Raw genomic sequence first — 19,630 nt, forward strand, 5'->3', positions numbered from 1 at the left:
CAAAGTACGTGGTATATCTTATCTTTAAACTACATAATGAGAGCCTTTAGTGGGTAGAACTTTTTTTTTTGCTCACTTGGGTTTTGAAGGGAATTAGTAATTTCTCCTCAACGTTTTTTTTCTTTTTCGAGCTGGTTGTGATATTGCTCAGATGGCACGTTAAACATACACGGGTGCTCCTGCAAAGTTTACACTAGTTTTTCCTCCATTTCTTTGGTTCAAATAGACTGAAAGGAAGCCCTTTTAACTACTCGCCCAACCACTCGCTGGCCTGCAGATACCCACACTAGTGTATGCTGCTCTCTCAATGGCTGTAGGTGATCACTGATGTTATTTTCAATCAGAACACATTTCAGACAGCATCATCCGAATCGATCAATGATCAAAGACGTGATCTGAGAGAATCGCCAACGAGTCCCTGACACCAGTGAGATATTCGACAAGCTAAATATCTGGAGCTATCAGTGTTTGATAGTTCACACTGTGGGATTGTTACTCACCTGAACAAGCACCGTTTACCTGTGATTTTAGACATTCTGACGTCATCGACTTTCGCTTTCAGATTTAAAGGGCTAGCGTTGCACCAGACCCCCGTAAGTGGTGTCGTTTGAAAGTGTATAATCTATATTTTATGCACACATGCATCACTTTGGTTTTTATTCTACTGTATAAAAGTTATTTACACTTAAATACACAGTATTTTGGATACCCAAGCTGGGTATTTTACATTGGTTCATTTTCATATTTGTTTATATGACACATGTACAAGTTATAGCTCAAATGAAAGCTCTTGCCGGTGCTCATACAGTTCTAGCATTATTTTTACTGAATTATATTCACAATTTAAACAGTTGTTGAATTAATCACAGTGTTTCCATGGCGCAGAAATGTAAACAATACATTCATGATCAATAAGCAGCCCCAGATAGCACAGACAGCTGTCATCTCTTACCTTATGCTGTGCCCTTTAGGGCCATTCTCCTCTGTTTTTGAGCTGATGTTCATAAGTAATCCTTTTACATGTCTGATGTGGTCCAAACACAGTGAATTATGTTTGATCAAACAAAAGAATAGTGAAAGATGTAAACAATGATCGCTCCCTGTGGCTTGTACAGCACCTCTCATCAGTTGGAATACAATAACTTTTGCATAGATTATGGTGGAGACATTTTTCTTTTTTCCTATGATTACAGACATGTGCAAAAACCACCAAAATTAATTACAGCACGCTAGACCACACACAACCTAAAAGGTACACTTTCAAACTTGAGTTTATAAAAAAAAAATACAAAAAGCACCTCTTTATTTAGGTGTTTATTATAACACAGAAGACATATACAGTTATTTTAAACACTTTCAATAGTGTTTTATGAAAATTCAAAGGGTTTTCTTTAAAATGATACCAACTTTTTGCATTTACACCTATTTATGTGGATTTGGGAAGCTTTTAAATTTTGTAGACAAAATCCAGGCGGAAATCCCCAAATAACAGCAGAGTTTAAGTGGTTATGACAACCTGTCGACGAGTCAACATTGGGTTTAAAATCATGCAGTCTGAACTCAGCACAACAGAAGTGTAGTAGTTGTTGCTGTCTTGTTTTATTTATCTCTTCATATGTTCATTTCTCATTGCAACTTTACTAACTGGTGTCATTCATGTTCATTATTCACGGCTTTCAGTCAGTCTTGACAATAATAATACACCATCCACTGACTGATGCACTCATGTTTACAAAAAATAAATCTGATACAGTATGCATATTTATATTAATCAGTATTAAAAATAATTGTTTTAGTATTAAAAGTGTATTATATTACTAACAAGAATGGTGCTTATAACTCAAAATAAAGCAGTCACATTTAAATATGATTGTAAGTGATTTGTCCAGCTGTTACAGTGCGCCCTCTATAGGTCATGAGCAGACACACACACCTTAATTATACCTCATTTTTTGGGTTTGACTTTTATTTTGCATCCTGTACATGGCTGAACTAGCTGTCAGAGATTCAGCAAATATGGCTGCCGAGTGAATAGACTTTACTGGAAAGAGACTCTGATTTCCTGTCACTGAAATTAGCTGTTGCATTTGCAATCTAAGCTGCATGCAATGCTTTTAATACGCTAACCCTGTTCCTCACTCTGACGTCATTAGCTCCACTGAGTGCATTGTGTCTGACATTGCATCTCTGAGATATAGCTTAGCATCATCAAGGCTGCATGCAGATGCTATTGCTGCAAACAACTGAGACATTTAACTTAATTACTGAAGTTAAACTTAGACCGTGTTACAGGATGGAATATTTAAATATTGCTGATAGATGAGTGCTTTTAGATCAGATGTATGTGGTTTGACAGAGGAAGGAAATGTGAGAAGCTTCATTTCTGACACTCAATTCAGAATAGAAGCACAGTAACGTTTCACACAGAATTTAGTCTCATATTGGAGGAAAGTTTCCAGCATGTTGGGGAGTCTGCTGCTCGTGTCCAGCTTCTCTACAGGTTAGTTTTTGAATAATTTCAGTGGTTAAATTGTGTTCCTGATGTCACACTAAGCTGATTTTGAGTTAATTGTTTTAATAATAACCTCCTGTATGGACAAAAGATGAAGCAGGCGGTTATGATGCCAGTTAAAGAGTCTTTCTACTGAGTTTAACATGAGTTTTATTGAATGATCATCAGTTTTACATGAATAGTATTATTGTGGCCTGATAATCTCTCGCTCATAACAGCTCTATATCATCATATCTGTGTTTTCAGCTGTTGTTGGAGCTCTAGTTACAGTTTCTGGACACAGAGGAGAGAAACTGGACATCAGATGCCGATATGAGTCTGGATATGAGTCATATTCAAAGTATTTCTGTAAAGGATGGTGTATTACTGGATTTAAAAACATCATAGTTAAATCAGAATCTCCAGCAAAAGACGAGAGATTCTCTCTGAATGACAACACGACAAACAGAGTTTTCACCATCACCATCACTGATCTGAGAACAGAGGGTGCAGGACAATACTGGTGTGCTGTGCAGAGGAGTTTACTTATTATAGATCTCTATTCAGAGATTGTGCTGATGGTCAAACAGGGTAAGAGATTTATTTTTATATCTCTAGTAAAAATGAGCTCTACTTCCCTCATTCTCCTGTAGTGTGTCTGCAGTGAATAAATCCCTCATCAGGCCACTAGAGGCAGTGTGTTCAGTGAATCGACTCTGATGAACTGAATAATGAGATGTGTTTGAACTGAACTCCAGCATTAGTGTTTGTGCTCATCTCTGTCTGTCCATCAGATCAGGAAAACACTGAAGGTTCATCTGTCAGCTCTTTCTCCAACACGCCGTCATATTTCAGCTCAACAGAAGTGAATCTGCAGTCCAGCAGCAGCACAGATCAGCACAACTCTACAGGTCAATCACACTTCCTGAATAAACCCTCATTGTGCTTTATACATGAACATGAATATTTAGAGCTGATTATTTGACATTATTGTGTGCTTAATATCTTACAGCACAATCAAGATCTGAAGTCCACCTCTGTGTTAAAGACTGAAGATTCAGCTCCAGATATTTTCTGCTGTGCTGTCTTCTCTGTTATTAAAGTGAGCAGAAATGACTCAGTACTGAATATTTGTCAGTTTTCTAAGTAAAAAATAAAACTCTAAAGTGTTTTGAATGGTTTGTGTGTGATTGTTCTTCATTTATCATGTTGGTTTGTTCACATTTCAGTCTCATCAAACAAATAGAGAAACAAAAACAGGAAATACTGGAGTTCAGCCAAACACTACACTCAGACTACACTACCCACAATGCACCTGCTTCCTGTTTGACTCTTAGTGTGTTAATTTGCAGTGGTTTGAGCATTTATAAAGACATATTTTAGCTGCTGTTTAAACAGTGAACCTGATCCACACGTCGGACATGTTTGTGGTTAATTTGGTTTTGCATCATCAACGGCAGACAGAAGTGTTTTACTGTGAAGAGTTGAGGTTTACCACTGCGGCTTCACTTTGGGTTACACAATATAGGCTAAATCATAATCAAGTGCTTCAGTCAGCTTTATTTTAGCAAGATGTGCATGCTGGCATTTAAATGCTTACTTATAGAATGTTAAATAATTGTTCATTAATGAGCCGTGAGTTTTATCCATATACATTTAAGTAAATAGACATATGTATGAATTGTTTTCACTGACTATATGAACAAATTTAATACAATCAAGACCTGCAAATGTGTATACCCTCTATACTACAGTAGCCAATCAGCATCCTTATTCAAATCCTGGTCACAACCACTTGACCAATCAGCTGACAGATACAGAGAGTGGGCGTGCTGGTGCATTCATCAGGCAAAATCACTTCCTTTTTCAGGTCATCTCATTAATTTTATCAGAATATAGTAAAATTCCCATCATTCAATAGTTGAATATCAGTCAAGCTGTTCAGTCACTTACAGTTTACTACATTTACAACATTCAATGATGGAGAAAACATATCCAAAAAATAAGAGCACAGCACAAACATAAAGATTACTCCAGCAAGATTATAAACTCCTCATTTTAGTCTTTACTTGAATCAGAATCACTGTAAATGGTTCATCTGATTCACCTTGAGATTCAATCAGAATTGATCATTTGAATCAGTGAGTCACTACCTTGAGATTCACTCTGAATTGATCATTTGAATCAGTGAGTCACTACCTTGAGATTCACTCTGAATTGATCATTTGAATCAGTGAGTCACTACCTTTAGAGTCACTCTGAATCGATCATTTGAATCAGTGAGCCATTACCTTTAGAGTCACTCTAAAACGATCATTTGAATCAGTGAGTCACTATCTTTAGAGTCACTCTGGATCGATCATTGAATCTGTCTTCAGAAATATAGGTCTGACATTGATGTGAACTGCTCCTTTTGTAATTCTTTAGAGAAAGACTCTATTCATTTGTTCTGGCAGTGCTCCTACACAGAGAGAATCTGGTCAGATCTGTTGATGTTTATTCAGTCTTATAATATGTGTGACTTCTCCTTTTTTTTCAAATATGTTCTTTGGGTTGTTTGACGAAAGCAGAAGTGTATATAATTAATTTGTGTATTCTATTAGCCAAGTTTCATATTCACAAACAGAAGTTTAGTGGCTCTAGACCTTTTTTGATCTATTTAAAATCGACATAGATCAATATTTAGAAACTATCCAGCACTCTTTTAATCCAAACGCAACAGAAAATGTATCGTTATATTCTTCCTTTGTGTCTCTTTGAGGTGAAACTTTATTTCATTAGCTTTATTTTTGTTTTCCTGGCGTTTGTTTGTATGTGTATATTTCTGTGCACATTTTCATTTATTTGTATTATTTGTCTCTATGTATGCAATTGATTTTGATCTACCTTTTTACTATAATGTAAAAAAAAATAGATCATCTGAATCAGTGAGTCACTACTTTGAGACTCACTTTGAATTGATCATTTGAATCAGTGAGTCACTATCTAATGACTCACTCTGACCAGATCATGTGAATCAGTGAGTCGCCACCTCGAGATTCACTCTAAATTGATAATTTGAATCAGTGAATCACTACCTTGAGACTCACTCTGACTGGATCATGTGAATCAGAGTTGTTGACTTGTGACCATGTATTCGGGTATCTAATGCATGAAAAACATGTTTAGTGTGATTTAAAAAATAACATTAAAAGGCAAAGCAGGCCATGATCTCTGTAGTTAAAATGACTTTTTACTCCTTCATTAATAAACAACTGAAGTTTATCTTTTACAGACTTTGAAGAGCTCAATTCAAATGCACTGATGAACGTGTTGTTTTGTTGAGTTTAAGTGTGCACGGATACGTCACTGTGCGTGTGAAGATGCAGAGTAAAGCAGTATGAGGTTTAACAGAGGAAGGAAATGTTAGGCACTTTATGTTTGACACTCACTGCGGAAGAGAAGCACAGTAATGTTTGACACACAGAAGTCTTATATTTGTATAATATATACAAGTATATAAGTTATAAGTTATATATATATAAGTTTCCAGCATGTTGGTGATTCTGCTGCTCGTGTCCAGCTTCTCCACAGGTCAGTTCAACACTTTCACTTACACTCTAAGAGTTTATTGCTTTTTGAACAATTTCATTGGGTTAATTGTGTTCCTGATGTCCACAATACGCTGATTTTGAATGTTGTAATAATAATAACCTACTGTATGGACAAAAGGTCAAGCCGGTGGTTATGATGCCAGTTAAAGAGTCTTTGTGCAGAGTTTAACATGAGTTTTATTGAATGATCATCAGTTTCACATGAATAATATTTTTGTGACTGGATAATCTCTCTGTTACTCACTTATAACAACTCTTTTTGATTATATTAGTGTTTTCAGATGTTGTTGGAGCTCCAGTTACAGTTTCAGGACAAAAAGGAGAGAAACTTGACATCAGATGCCCATATGAATCTGAATATGAGTCAAACTCAAAGTATTTCTGTAAAGGGAGCTGTATTCCTGGATTAAAAGATACAGTAGTTGAATCACAATCTCAAGCAAAAGACAAAAGATTCTCTCTGACTGATGACAAGAAAAACAGAGTTTTCACCATCACCATCACTGATCTGAGAACAGAGGATGCAGGACAATACTGGTGTGCTGTGAGGAGGAGTTTACCTTTTAAAGATCTCTATTCAGAGATTGTGCTGATGGTCAAACAGGGTAAGAGATCTATTTTAATATCTCTAGTAAAATTGAGCTCTACTTCCCTCATTCTCCTGTAGTGTGTGTCTGCAGTGAATAAATCCCTCATCAGGCCACTAGAGGCAGTGTGTTCAGTGAATCGACTCTGATGAACTGAATAATGAGATGTGTTTGAACTGAAATCCAGCATTAGTGTTTGTGCTCATCTCTGTCTGTCCATCAGATCAGGAAAACACTGAAGGTTCATCTGTCAGCTCTTTCTCCAACACGCCGTCATATTTCAGCTCAACAGAAGTGAATCTGCAGTCCAGCAGCAGCACAGATCAGCACAACTCTACAGGTCAATCACGCTTACTTCAGACATATTCATCATGTGCTTTATTTATATGTGTGTGTGTGTGTTCATGTTCTTCTTCAGTATGAGCAGCTCATTCACGTCTCTGCTGTTTATTTCTTTCTCTCTATTAGTGACTCACCCACAAACTGAATCAGAAAAAGGAACAGGAACAGTTCTCGATCAGCCAATGTCTGGTAGGAACACAAACTACACTACCCACAATGCACCTGTCTCCGTCTATGAGATCAAAAGGAAACATTTTGGAGTAAAATAACATTTGCAGAGCCACGTTTTAACTCTTGTATATCAGGATGAACGAAAATTCTAAAACAAAATGCTTGACTAGTTTCTGAGTGCTGTTTAGTTTGTTATTTCTCTCTCTCTCTTTAATAAAGCCACAAGGTTTATTTTGATAAGCGTGACATATTTGCAGTTTTGAATAATATTCTTATTAGTATGACCTAAATCTAGTCGTAGACTAGTGGTCTATATAAATCATGTCATGATTATGGACAAAATCCTTTGCTGCAGTTTCACTTTGATTCATTTTGGTTAGATATTGTCACAACCTGCTGCAGTGGCCTTATCTGAACACTTGAGGGCGGCAGGGTTTGTTTTGTTCTCTGAACGTCATCCCCCAGAACCCTTTGCTCTCCTGATCACATCACTGGTTTCAGCTGTTTCTGTTTATTCATTTAGCTTTGTCTTCAAAAGTGCTTTAGTGCCATGTTTTACTTGCTTTTGGATTTTGCTTTGCTCCTGATGTTCCTGGTATGTTTGTCTTTTATGATTATGGTCCTGTTATTGCTCTCTTGCATACCTGTTTATTTTGTGTTTGGTAGTGATGGTGCAATGAAGCTTTCTGAACCAGTGAACTGTGTATTAGAAGAAGGTTTGTTACCCAAAGCATTTCAAAACAGAGCTTGATGAGGGTCCCTGCTGGTTAAAGTGTGGGAAGGCACTGTGTAGTGTTCTAAGTAAAAGTGTCGAAGCTTTGAAATGTTTCAATACCCGTCTCTACATTGACACCTAGTGGTCATTTTATCTGTATTGCTCTGGAACAGCTTCAGCAAAAAAACAGTTTAAGCGGTGAGAGCTCCTGACTAGCATGCAGAGATAATAGGTTGGAACCAAGGGTGATGCAGTTAGGATGTTTTTAATTGCTCTGTTCTTTTAACGTGTTGTTTTAGCATTGGTCTGACATCTGAATAAACACCATGAATACATGTCTTGTTTTAGTCATATTGCTAGATCAGATATAATTGCGGCTGGAAGTTAAAGAGAATTATTTATATTGTTCATTAAATTTATATTGTTTCATTAAATTTTTTAAAATATTAATTATTGTTATACAGTGTTACAACAATGATGCTATATTGATGGCTTATGCGCAGCTGTATCCTAGCTAGACTACACTATAAAACAATAACAGTATTAAAATACATAAGATCATAATTTTGATGATGCAGTGGCGGAGTAGGTAATGCTGTCGCCTCACAGCAAGAAGGTCACTGGTTCGAGCCTCGGCTGGGTCAGTTTTGGCGTTTCTGTGTGGAATTTGCATGTTCTCCCTGCGTTCACGTCCGGTTTCCCCCACAGTCCAAAGACATGTGGTACAGGTGAATTGGGTTGGCTAAATTGTCCGTAGTGTATGAATGTGAATGAGTGTGTATCTGTTTCCCAGAGATCGGTTGTGGTTCGTAAGGGCCTCCTCTGCGTAAAACATGTGCTGGATAAGTTGGCAGTTCATTCCGCTGTGGCGACTGTGGATTAAAAAAGGAACTAAGCCAACAAGAAAATGAATGAATGAATGAAATCATAATTTTGGAGAATTTGTACAAGTCTGGATTCAAACCCAAAAGCCATTGGCAGCACATTAACTATGTGCACACTCCAAACATTTCGATTCGCAGCGCTAGCAATACTGGAAACTCTAAATACCAAGATAGTTACCTGAAATATGGTTTTATTCAATTTTCTCAAAGCAAAGATTCCCTGACCAGCCACAGTGTATTTGTGACAAAGTTCTTGCTATCAAATGCATGAGGCTGTCTAAATTAATAAGACATTTGCAGATGACTCATCCACAATACCGCGATAAGCCCAGAGCATTTTTTGAGCAGAAGGCAAAGTAATAGACACGCATCCAAAAAGAGATGAGACGTCACAGCAACTGACAAGAAACTTTAAAAAAAATTGGCAACTAATATAGGGCCAATTTAAAGGCTTATGTTTGTCAGTTACAAATGGGCTATAATATGGGATATAGTAATAAACATACCGGTTGTAAGAAATGGATTTTAAGAAATTATAATTGTAGGCTGTCAGACTCTGCAAACATTATATATTCAGCACTGATGAGCTTGCCTTCACTCCTGCAGCATTCATAATATTATGATAATCGACAACCTCAAAACATCAAGCAAATTTGAATGTGCCTCACACAGGTGAGTGGGTTTGACAAACCACCTTTAGAAACACTCTTAACTCTATATAAAAAAAATAATAAATCCTTACGCTATCTCTGGTGCTCTCAAATTCGGTCCTGGAGGTCCAGTATCCTGCAGATTTTAGCTCCAACTTGCCTTAGCACACCTGCGAAGATGTTTCTAGAAAGCCTAGTAAGAGCTTAATTAGCTAGCTCAGGTGTGTCTGATTGGGTTGGAAATAAACTAAGCAGGGTACTGGCCCTTTAGGACCATGATTGCCTCTTGTTGAATCTCTAAATGCCTCTTTAATTGTAAGTCACTTTGGCGGAAGTTTCTGCTTAATGTAAATATCAGATTTATTTTCATTTTACAGTATAATCTCATCAGTCATGTGTTGTTTTGTGTTTAGCATCCCATACTGATCTGGGTTCAGTTGCTGGCGGTCTGGGTTCAGTTCTGCTGGTTCTGCTTCTGTGTTCTGGAACTTTCCTCATCCTGAAGAAGAGGAAAAGGAGATGTGAGACAGGTAACAGTGTGTCTGTGATGATGAAGTCCAGTTGAACTGCTGTTTGAGTTGATTTAACAGTGTTTGTTCCTCCTCCATTCAGCTTTACCTCTGCAGAATGTGCAGCAGAACACTGAGGTGTGTGTTCATATCTGTACCTGTAGTTCACACACACACACACACACACACACACACACATGATGAGCAGTGAGGGTTCTCTGAATAAATGCAGTATTCATGACTCATGTTCTGTTTTTCAGACTGACTGCATGTATGCAGAGATCCTAAACAGTGATGTCATCATCGCCGCTGCATCTTCATCCAATCAGACGCCAGCATCAGATCTCAACACCCACCCAGAAAATGTTGCTTATTCTACAGTAACCAATAAGCAGCCTGATTTACACTCTGGTCACACCCACTCAGCCAATGAGGTGACAGATGCAGATTGTGATTATTACAGCAATATTACATCATCAGAAACGATATACGTAACCGCAACACATCCGCAGAACAACTCAAAAGATGATACAACGACATATTCATTGATTAAACATAAATAATAAAACATCATGTAATAAAGTTACTCGCCATCGGTAAGGAGGCAGAGAACCGACAAACTTTTAAATAATTTATTAATCGTGAAATTAAGCCTAACAAATTGAAACCAGAAATAAAACAAAGTATACCCGCCTGGTCCTCTCTCGTCTTCCTAAAGATTCTAAAGGCTCATACACACCAGGACGCTTTTCATTTGCGTTTATCCGAAAGCGGTTTTCGAGACATTTTTCCGGATTTAAACCAAACGATTTTCACAGGCGTCGAGCAGAAGGATATGCAAAAATCACTCCTTGACTTTAGATGGCGTTACACAACTTTAAGCTTCTAACACCCTCTTGCAACACAGAAGAAGACAGAAAATTGACAGTATTGTTGTTTAAAGTTACTGGCGATTCGAACTAGCAAGGCTGGTTCAAGTAGCAGCTCCAGCTCCAGAGAGGAAGAAATGATTACTGTTCACCAGTGCAATAAGCAGCTCCACGTTCATGTCGCCTCTGGGCATCTTCTTCAATGTGCGCTCGCACTGACAGTTTTGTGCTTGAGCGCCTTCAAGTGCTGTTTACTGTAACTTCAGCACCTCCATGCACATGAACAAAAGTGCTGATCTGATTGGAGGAGAAGGTTTTGACATGGCGCTTTAAAAGAAAAACAACGAGCATGAGGCATTGCTTTAGTAATGACGCTTTTACGCCTGGCATTTTGCACGTTGGAGTGTACGATCACATTGCCACCCTTTATTTAGCCTTGAGGTGTTAAACGTCAACAGAAAACACGAGCAAAAAGCATCCTGGTGTAAACGGGCCTTAACAGAATTGTGTGTTGAGCATCAGTTAAGACCATGTTAGCTTTAACCATGGGAAAAATGCATAATCTTGAGCTTTTGAGGTTTAAAATCATTATTGGGCCGGGAACAAAATCGTTGACGTAGCACGAATATGCTAGTGGAGTGATCATGCTTTACTTTCTCATTATTATTCATAGCGACGTTTTCTTATCCTATGAGAAGACTCTGCTTAATTATTCATGACTGCACGTGTTTTCTGAAGACCACAGACCCACCAAGCTTTGAGACAGCAGCGGCGCACGGCGCGCAGTATTTAGTATTATTTAGTATATATTTAGTATTTAGCCGTTCATGAAGGCTTGTATGTGTTTGTTTGCACGATCCACGGAGTTTGTTGCATGGCTTTCCTTGCAATGCTGTCAGGGCAAACACAGACAACCTGCTTGTGTGCAGTAAGCATTTTTGTAAAGAGAGCTGTATGAAAATCGGAAAATGTTGGACTGTGTCTTTTATCAGTTGAGTTTGTTACCACTCAGACACATCGCCTATATGCATGCTGCAGTGTTCGCCCATGTTTAAAGTCCTCCAGATTACCGGCAGGTTGGCAAGAGACCTGATGCATTGCTCATTTGTGTCTGCATTCAGACCCAGGGATTGGGCAGGAGGGAAGTCCTCCTCACTTAGCGTCTATAGAAACATGATTATGATGATGGAACAAATTGTGATTTATGTATTATGTGAATTTATGAATAACATTGTATATGTAACAAGGCTTTAAATTACTTGCTGTTTAATTCTTTGCATTTTAACTTTGTAAATCATAAAGTCATGCGTATCGTTGTGTTTTTTTATTAGATTTTTTTAGTCTTGAGCTGGTGAGCCCACTAACAAAAGCTCTCCCCCCTGCTCTGCAGGCCACGCCCACTCCTCCCTCTGCTCAAATCACTCCTCGCCCATCATGGAGCATTTTTTTTTAAAACTGAAAAGTTTCATGACCCTTTAACAGAACATCTGCACTGGCGATTATGAGCAAATAAAACTGTATAGATTTTATTAATACTAATCAATATTCTGTAACTTTTTCATGAGTATAAATGGTGTAATATTACTAACAGGAGATGTCACTAACAACTAAAAATAAAGTGTGTGAATGAAACTGATTGTTAGTGATGTGTGCAGCTGATCTACAGCTGTTAGTGCGCCCTCTACAGGTGATGAACAGAAATACACAGAGCTTCAGTACCTCATCAACACCTCAAATCAAGAGTTACAGTATTTATTAGTATTAAGGAGGCTAAAGACTATGGCCCCTAGCATCTGTCGCTAAAACACCTTTAGAGGTCAGTGGAGTGAGGATTACCTGCACAGAACTTCACTAGCTGGCCTCTGTTACAATGGCAGGTGAGGATAATGATAGGTGAGGCTCTGCCTTCCCTGACCTGCCAGATAGAGACTTTGAAGAGCTTAATTAAAACACACTGATGTATGTGTTGTTGAGTTTACATGAGCACAGAAATGTCACTGTGAGGGTAAAGATGCAGAGTAAAGCAGTATGAGGTTTGACAAAGGAAGGAAATGTGGGCTGCTTCATGTGTGACACTCGCTGTGGAGGAGAAACAGTGTCATTTGACACACATTATTCAGTCTCATGTACGAGTAAAGTTTCCAGCATGTTGGTGATTCTGCTGCTCGTGTCCAGCTTCTCTACAGGTCAGTTCAACACTTTAACATACACTCTAACCGAAAATGCTTTTTTGATCAATTTATTTGGTTGAATTGTGTTCGTGACACCACTCTGAAAAAAATATGTCTGCAAAACTCTTGCGAACTATTTATTTCTGTTGAATTTAAACAAACAAATAAAATTTAATAAAATTCTACTTAATTTGTTTGTTTAAACTCAGCCCAAATAAATTGTTTACAGCTACTTAACATAAAAATGAAGTAAATCCAAGGAATCATTTCTGAATGATTTTTTTCAGTGCACTCTCAGCTATTTTTGAGTGTATTCGGTTAATAACAGCCTACTATATGGACAAAAGTTCAAGCCGGTTTTGTACTGAGTTTAACATGTGTTTTATTACATGATCATCAGTTTTACATGAATAGTATTATTGTGGCCTGATAATCTCTTGCTCATAAAAGCTCTATATGATCATATTTGGGTTTCAGCTGTTGTTGGAGCTCCACGTTCAGTTTCAGGACACAGAGGAGAGAAACTGGACATCAGATGCCGATATGAGTCTGAATATGAGTCAAACTCAAAGTATTTCTGTAAAGGCCAGTGTTACTATGGGACTAGAAACATCATAGTTGAATCAGGATCTCCAGCAAAAGACGAGAGATTCTCTCTGACTGACGACACAACAAACAGAGTTTTCACCGTCACCATCACTGATCTGAGAACAGAGGATGCAGGACAATACTGGTGTGGTGTGAGGAGGAGTTTACCTTTTAAAGATCTCTATTCAGAGATTGTGCTGATGGTCAAACAGGGTAAGGGATCTATTTTAATGTCTCTTGTAGAATTGAGCTCTACTTCCCTCATTCTCCTGTAGTGTGTGTCTGCAGTGAATAAATCCCTCATCAGGCCACTAGAGGCAGTGTGTTCAGTGAATCGACTCTGATGAACTGAATAATGAGATGTGTTTGAACTGAACTCCAGCATTAGTGTTTGTGCTCATCTCTGTCTGTCCATCAGATCAGGAAAACACTGAAGGTTCATCTGTCAGCTCTTTCTCCAACACGCCGTCATATTTCAGCTCAACAGAAGTGAATCTGCAGTCCAGCAGCAGCACAGATCAGCACAACTCTGCAGGTCAATCACGCTTACTTCAGACATATTCATCATGTGCTTTATTCATATGTGTGTGTGTGTGTGTGTGTGTGTGTGTGTGTTCATGTTCTTCTTCAGTATGAGCAGCTCATTCACGTCTCTGCTGTTTATTTATTTCTCTCTATTAGTGACTCACCCACAAACTGAATCAGTAAAAGGAACAGGAACAGTTCTCGATCAGCCAATGTCTGGTAGGAACACAAACTACACTACCCACAATGCATCTGTCTCCATCTCTTTGCTCAAAAGGAAACATTTTGGAGTAAAATAACATTTGTGAAGCTTGTGATCTGGGTACTTTGAAACACTTTAGTCACATGACCTGAAACTTTTTAACCACTTTAGTCACGTGACCAGGGTGTTTTAAATTGATTTAGTGACGTGACGTGACCTGTGTGTTTCAAGCCAATTTAGTCATGTGACCTGGGTGTTTTGAAACGCTTTCGTCACATGACCTGGGTGTTTCGAATCGCTTTAGTCACAAGTCTTGGGTGTTTCGAATTACTTAAGTCATGCGACCTGGCTGTTTTGAAACACTTTAGTCACGTGACCTGGGACCTTCGAGTCATGGTAGTAACGTGACCCAGATGCTTCGAATAAATTTACTAATGTGACTTGGGTGTTTCGATTCACTTTAGTCATGTGACCTAGGTGCTTTGAATCACTTTAGTCATGTGACCTGAATCTTTTGAATCGCTTTCGTCACATGACGTGGGTGTTTTAAATCACTTTCGTCACATGACCTGGGTGTTTTGAATCGCTTTAGTCACATGACCTGGGTGTTTCGAATCATTTTAGTCATACGACCTGGACGTTTTGAAACGCTTTAGTCACGTATTTCAGATTAGCATCAGCCAATGTTGGAATATCTGCTGTTATTCCATGCGTGTTCATTACTAACTCCAGCGGAGATCCATTTAAAAAAAAAAAATGTAATTTATTAAGTACAAATGAATAATTCGATTTGTGTGTGTGTGTGTGTGTTTCATTCTATGAGAGATATAGCCTGTGGTGTTTATAATAAATTATAATTGTGGGTTATCAGACTCTGAAAACAATCTAATTTGAGCACTGATGAACCTTCCTAAACTCCTGCAACATTCATAGAATAATAATTATAATAATCATCAACCTCAAAACATTATGCAATTCTGAGTGTGCCTCAGTCAGGTGAGTGGACTTGACAAACCGCCTGTAGAAAACACACTCGTTCATCTCTCTGACACTTTAACTAAGACTTGCACCAGTCTTGCTCATTTGCACCAGATACTTTCTTACAACCACTCGAAGTTATTGTGCATTTATGAAGTGTGCCTCACACAGATGAGTGGGTTTGACTAACCACATGTAGAAACACTCTCTCTATAGTATATCTCTCTAAAAAGCACTTCTCCTAACACTAGCACTTAGTACTCTGTGCACTAGCAGTTTCTTTGTATAATCAGCTCTTCTTGTGTGTATTGCCTCTTCTTGTTGAATCACTGAATGCCTCTTTAATTGTAAGTCGCTTTGGACAAAACTGTGTGCTAATGTAACTGTTAATATCAGATTTACTTTCATTTTACAGTATAATCTCATCAGTTATGTGCTTTTTGTGTGTTTAGCGTCACATACTGATCTGGGTTCAGTGGCTGGTGGTCTGGGTTCAGTTCTGCTGGTTCTGCTTCTGTGTTCTGGAACTTTCCTCATCCTGAAGAAGAGGAAAAGGAAATGTGAGACAGGTAACAGTGTGTCTGTGATGATGAAGTCCAGTTGAACTGCTGTTTGAGTTGATTTAACAGTGTTTGTTCCTCCTCCATTCAGCTTTACCTCTGCAGAATGTGCAGCAGAACACTGAGGTGTATGACTGCGTGTATGAAAATGATCTATACGGTGATGTCATCATCGCCACTAAGCCCTCATCCAATCAGACGGCAGCATCAGATCTCCACACCCACTCAGTAATTACCGTTTATGCAACAGTAACCAATTAGCAGCCTGATTTACACTCCGGTCACACCCACTCAGCCAATCGGGTAACAGATACAGACTGTGATTACTATGGCAATATTGCATCATCAGAAACGATCCACACAACTGCAACACATCCACAGAACAACTCAAAAGATGATGCGACGACATATTCATTGAATAAACATCAATGATAAAACGTCATTAGCGGAACATCTGCACTGATGGTTATGAAAAAAATAAAACTGTTTAGATATTATTAACATTAATCAATATTCTGTAACACTTTTCTGAGTACTTTATAAAGTGTGTAATATTACTAAAAATAAAGTGTGTAAATTTAAACTGATTGTTAGTGATTTGTGCAGCTGATCTGTTATAGTGCGCCCTCTACAGGTGACGAACAGACATACACAGAGCTTCAGCATCAATACCTCAAATCAAGAATGTACACATGATGGGAAGTTCGGATCATTTTACTGATTCGGATTATTGAGTCTCGTTCATCGAGATGAACGAGTCTTTTTTCGAGTAATTTTGTTCATTTGGTTCAATTTGCCAAAATATTATTAAAATGTTACAAATTGCTTCCAAACACATCTACAACTAGCCCAAAATGTTGATCTAATGATAAATAAGTCATCAATAAAACACTATAGGAAGAAAATAATAATTTAATGTTGACCTGCTCTTTTGTCTATGAAGGCATTGTTGTCTCTTTGCTCAGCTCACCTCTTCATGTCTTCAAATGTCAGTAGTTCATTCACGTTACACTGACAGTCACATATAATCTTAACTCATGCAAACAGTCTGAGTCGATAGGAGCCATGACAATTAGTTCACCTTTCATCACGTGACAGAATGACTCAAACCCAATAGAGGACTCGAGAGATGAACGGTTCAATTCTTTTTCCGGCTCTAAACATATAATTGGCTCATGATGAACGAGTGACTCAAACCCGATAGAGGACTCGAGAGATGAACGGATCAATTCTTTTTCCGGCTCTAAACGCATATGATTGGCTTCTGCCTTTCCGCGATGAATGACTTGAAATGTGATGAAGACTTGAAATTAACGATACCCCCTGCACAAATGTGCGCACGCGCGGATGAACGAATCACTCCCTGAGAGGACTCGTAGTTCCTGAGTCATATTGAAGATTCGTTCAAAATGCAAGAATCGTTCATTCGATCGTGGATGATTTAAATCAGTGAATCTCTAATGGAGACTCACTCTGAATGGATAATTTGAATCAGTGAGTCACTAATGGAGACTGACTCTGAATGGATCATTTTAATCAGTGAATCTCTGATGGAGACACGCTCTGAATGGATAATTTGAATCAGTGAATCTCTAATGGAGACACGCTCTGAATGGATCATTTGAATCAGTGAATCTCTAATGGAGGCTGGCTCTGAATGGATCATTTGAATCAGTGAATCTCTAATGAAGACTCGCTCTGAATGGATCATTTGAATCAGTGAATCTCTAATGGAGACTCACTCTGAATGGATCATTTGAATCAGTGAATCTCTGATGGAGATTCACTCTAAATAGATTATTTGAATCAGTAAATCTCTAATGGAGACTCGCTTGAGTGGATCATTTGAATCAGTGACTTTCTAATAGAGACTCGCTTTAAATGGATCATTTGAATTAGTGAATGACTTGAAATGTGATGAAGACTTGAAATGAACGATACCACCTGCACAAATGTGCGCACGCGCGGATGAACAAATCATTCCCTGAGAGGACTCGTAGTTTCCGAGTCATATTTAAAAATGAAAGAATCGTTCATGAACGACCCATCACTAGTAGACAGCTTTTATTACACACACATTTGAACGCACAACCTTTCAAACCCTTCATTTAAAAACACGTACAAACACAGGTCTCTGAATCTAAGGGTAAGAGATCTATTTTAATATTTCCAGTAAAATTAAGCTCTACTTCCCTCATTCTCCTGTAGTGTGTGTCTGCAGTGAATAAATCCCTCATCAGGCCACTAGAGGCAGTGTGTTCAGTGAATCGACTCTGATGAACTGAATAATGAGATGTGTTTGAACTGAACTCCAGCATTAGTGGAATGACATAATATAAACATGAATATATTTAGAGCTGATTATTTGACATTATTGTGTGTTCAATATCTTACAGCACAATCAAGATCTGAAGTCCACCTCTGTGTTAAAGACTGAAGATTCAGCTCCAGATATTTTCTGCAGTGCAGTCTTCTCTGTTATTAAAGTGAGCAGAAATGACTCAGTACTGAATATTTGTCAGTTTTATAAGTAAAAAAATAAAACTCTAAAGTGTTTTAAATGGTTTGTGTGTGATTGTTCTTCATTTATCATGCTGGTTTGTTCACATTTCAGTCTCATCAAACAGAAAGAGAAACAAAAACAGGAAATACTCGAGTTCAGCCAAACACTGCACTCAGACTACACTACCCACAATGCACCTGCTTACTGTTTGACACTTAGTGTGTTAATTTGGAGTGGTTTGAACATTTATAAAGACATATTTTAGCCGCTGTGTAAATAGTGAGACTGATACACACCTCAGACATGTTTGTGGTTAATTTGGTTTTACATCATCAACGGCAGACTCTGTTGTATACTCTGAAGAGTTGAGGTTTACCACTGCGGTTTCTCTTTGGGTTACACAATATATTCTGCTTTAGTTAAGCAAGATGTGCATTGAGGTGTACAAATCCTTACTATTTGAAATTAATAGAGTCTCTAATGAAGATTCACTTTGAATGGATCATTTGAATCAGTAAATCCCTAATGGAGATTCATTTTGAATGGATCATTTGAATCAGTGCCTCTCTAATAGAGACTCACTTTGAATGGATCATTTGAATCAGTGACTCTCTAATAGAGACTCACTTTGAATGGATCATTTGTAGTAGTGAATTTCTAATGGATATTTACTCTAAACGGATCATTTGAATCAGTGAATCTCTAAGGGAGACTCTTTTTTAATTGGATCATTTGAATCAGTGAATCTCTAATGGACACTTGCTTTGAATGGATTATTTGAATCAGTAAATCTCTAATGGAGACTCGCTTGGATAGATCATTTGAATCAGTGACTTTATAATAGAGACTCGCTATGAATGGATCATTTTAATCAGTGAATAATTAATGGAGACATGCTCTGAATGGATCATTTGAATCAGTGAATCTCTAATGGAGACTGATACTGAATGGATCATTTGAATCAGTGAATCTCTGATGGAGACTGACTCTGAATGGATCATTTGAATCAGTGAAACTCTGATGGACATTTGCTCTGAATGAATCATTTGAATCAGTAAATCTCTAATGGAGACTCGCTCTGAATTACAAATTTGAATAAGTGAATCCTTAATGGAGACTCACTCTGAATGGATCTTTTGAATCAATAAATCTCTAATGGAGACTCGTTTTAAATGGATCATTTGTATTAGTGAATTTCTAATGGATATTCACTATGAACGGATCATTTGGATCAGTGAATTTCTAAGGGAGACTTTCTTTGAATGGATCATTTGAGTCAGTGAATCTCTAAT

The 19,630-nt window shown here is 37.9% G+C and overlaps 1 protein-coding gene and 1 pseudogene across 2 annotated transcripts; both read left to right on the forward strand.

Annotated features, from left to right (window-relative positions):
- Positions 1–1,925: 1,925 nt before the first annotated feature.
- On the forward strand, positions 1,926–3,672 carry LOC147847091 (CMRF35-like molecule 5). The gene is made up of 4 exons (XM_087238331.1): positions 1,926–2,500; positions 2,759–3,082; positions 3,286–3,402; positions 3,504–3,672. Exons 1-4 carry the CDS (start codon positions 2,461–2,463, stop codon positions 3,542–3,544), a joined length of 522 nt encoding a protein of 173 aa, XP_087094457.1. The 5' UTR covers positions 1,926–2,460; the 3' UTR covers positions 3,545–3,672.
- A 2,034-nt stretch (positions 3,673–5,706) lies between these two features.
- LOC147847092 (uncharacterized) lies at positions 5,707–16,362 on the forward strand (annotated as a pseudogene). Its single transcript, XR_015477297.1, has 13 exons — positions 5,707–6,064; positions 6,357–6,689; positions 6,895–7,011; positions 7,140–7,202; positions 9,847–9,963; positions 10,046–10,080; positions 10,203–10,490; positions 12,856–12,997; positions 13,460–13,783; positions 13,989–14,105; positions 14,252–14,314; positions 15,728–15,844; positions 15,927–16,362. The product of XR_015477297.1 is annotated as an uncharacterized LOC147847092 (transcript).
- Positions 16,363–19,630: the final 3,268 nt, after the last annotated feature.

This window comes from Danio rerio, chromosome 1, assembly GCF_052040795.2.
Source record: "Danio rerio strain M-AB ecotype USA chromosome 1, GRCz13ab, whole genome shotgun sequence".
NCBI classification, from domain to species: Eukaryota; Metazoa; Chordata; class Actinopteri; order Cypriniformes; family Danionidae; genus Danio; species Danio rerio.

Bases quoted from the DNA above. Each gene is read 5' to 3' on its own strand.
- LOC147847091 (XM_087238331.1), top strand. From the start codon at position 2,461: ATGTTGGGGAGTCTGCTGCTCGTGTCCAGCTTCTCTACAG. The intron at 2,501-2,758 runs GTTAGTTTTTGA...CTGTGTTTTCAG, and splicing joins CGTGTCCAGCTTCTCTACAG to CTGTTGTTGGAGCTCTAGTT. The intron at 3,403-3,503 runs GTCAATCACACT...AATATCTTACAG, and splicing joins AGATCAGCACAACTCTACAG to CACAATCAAGATCTGAAGTC.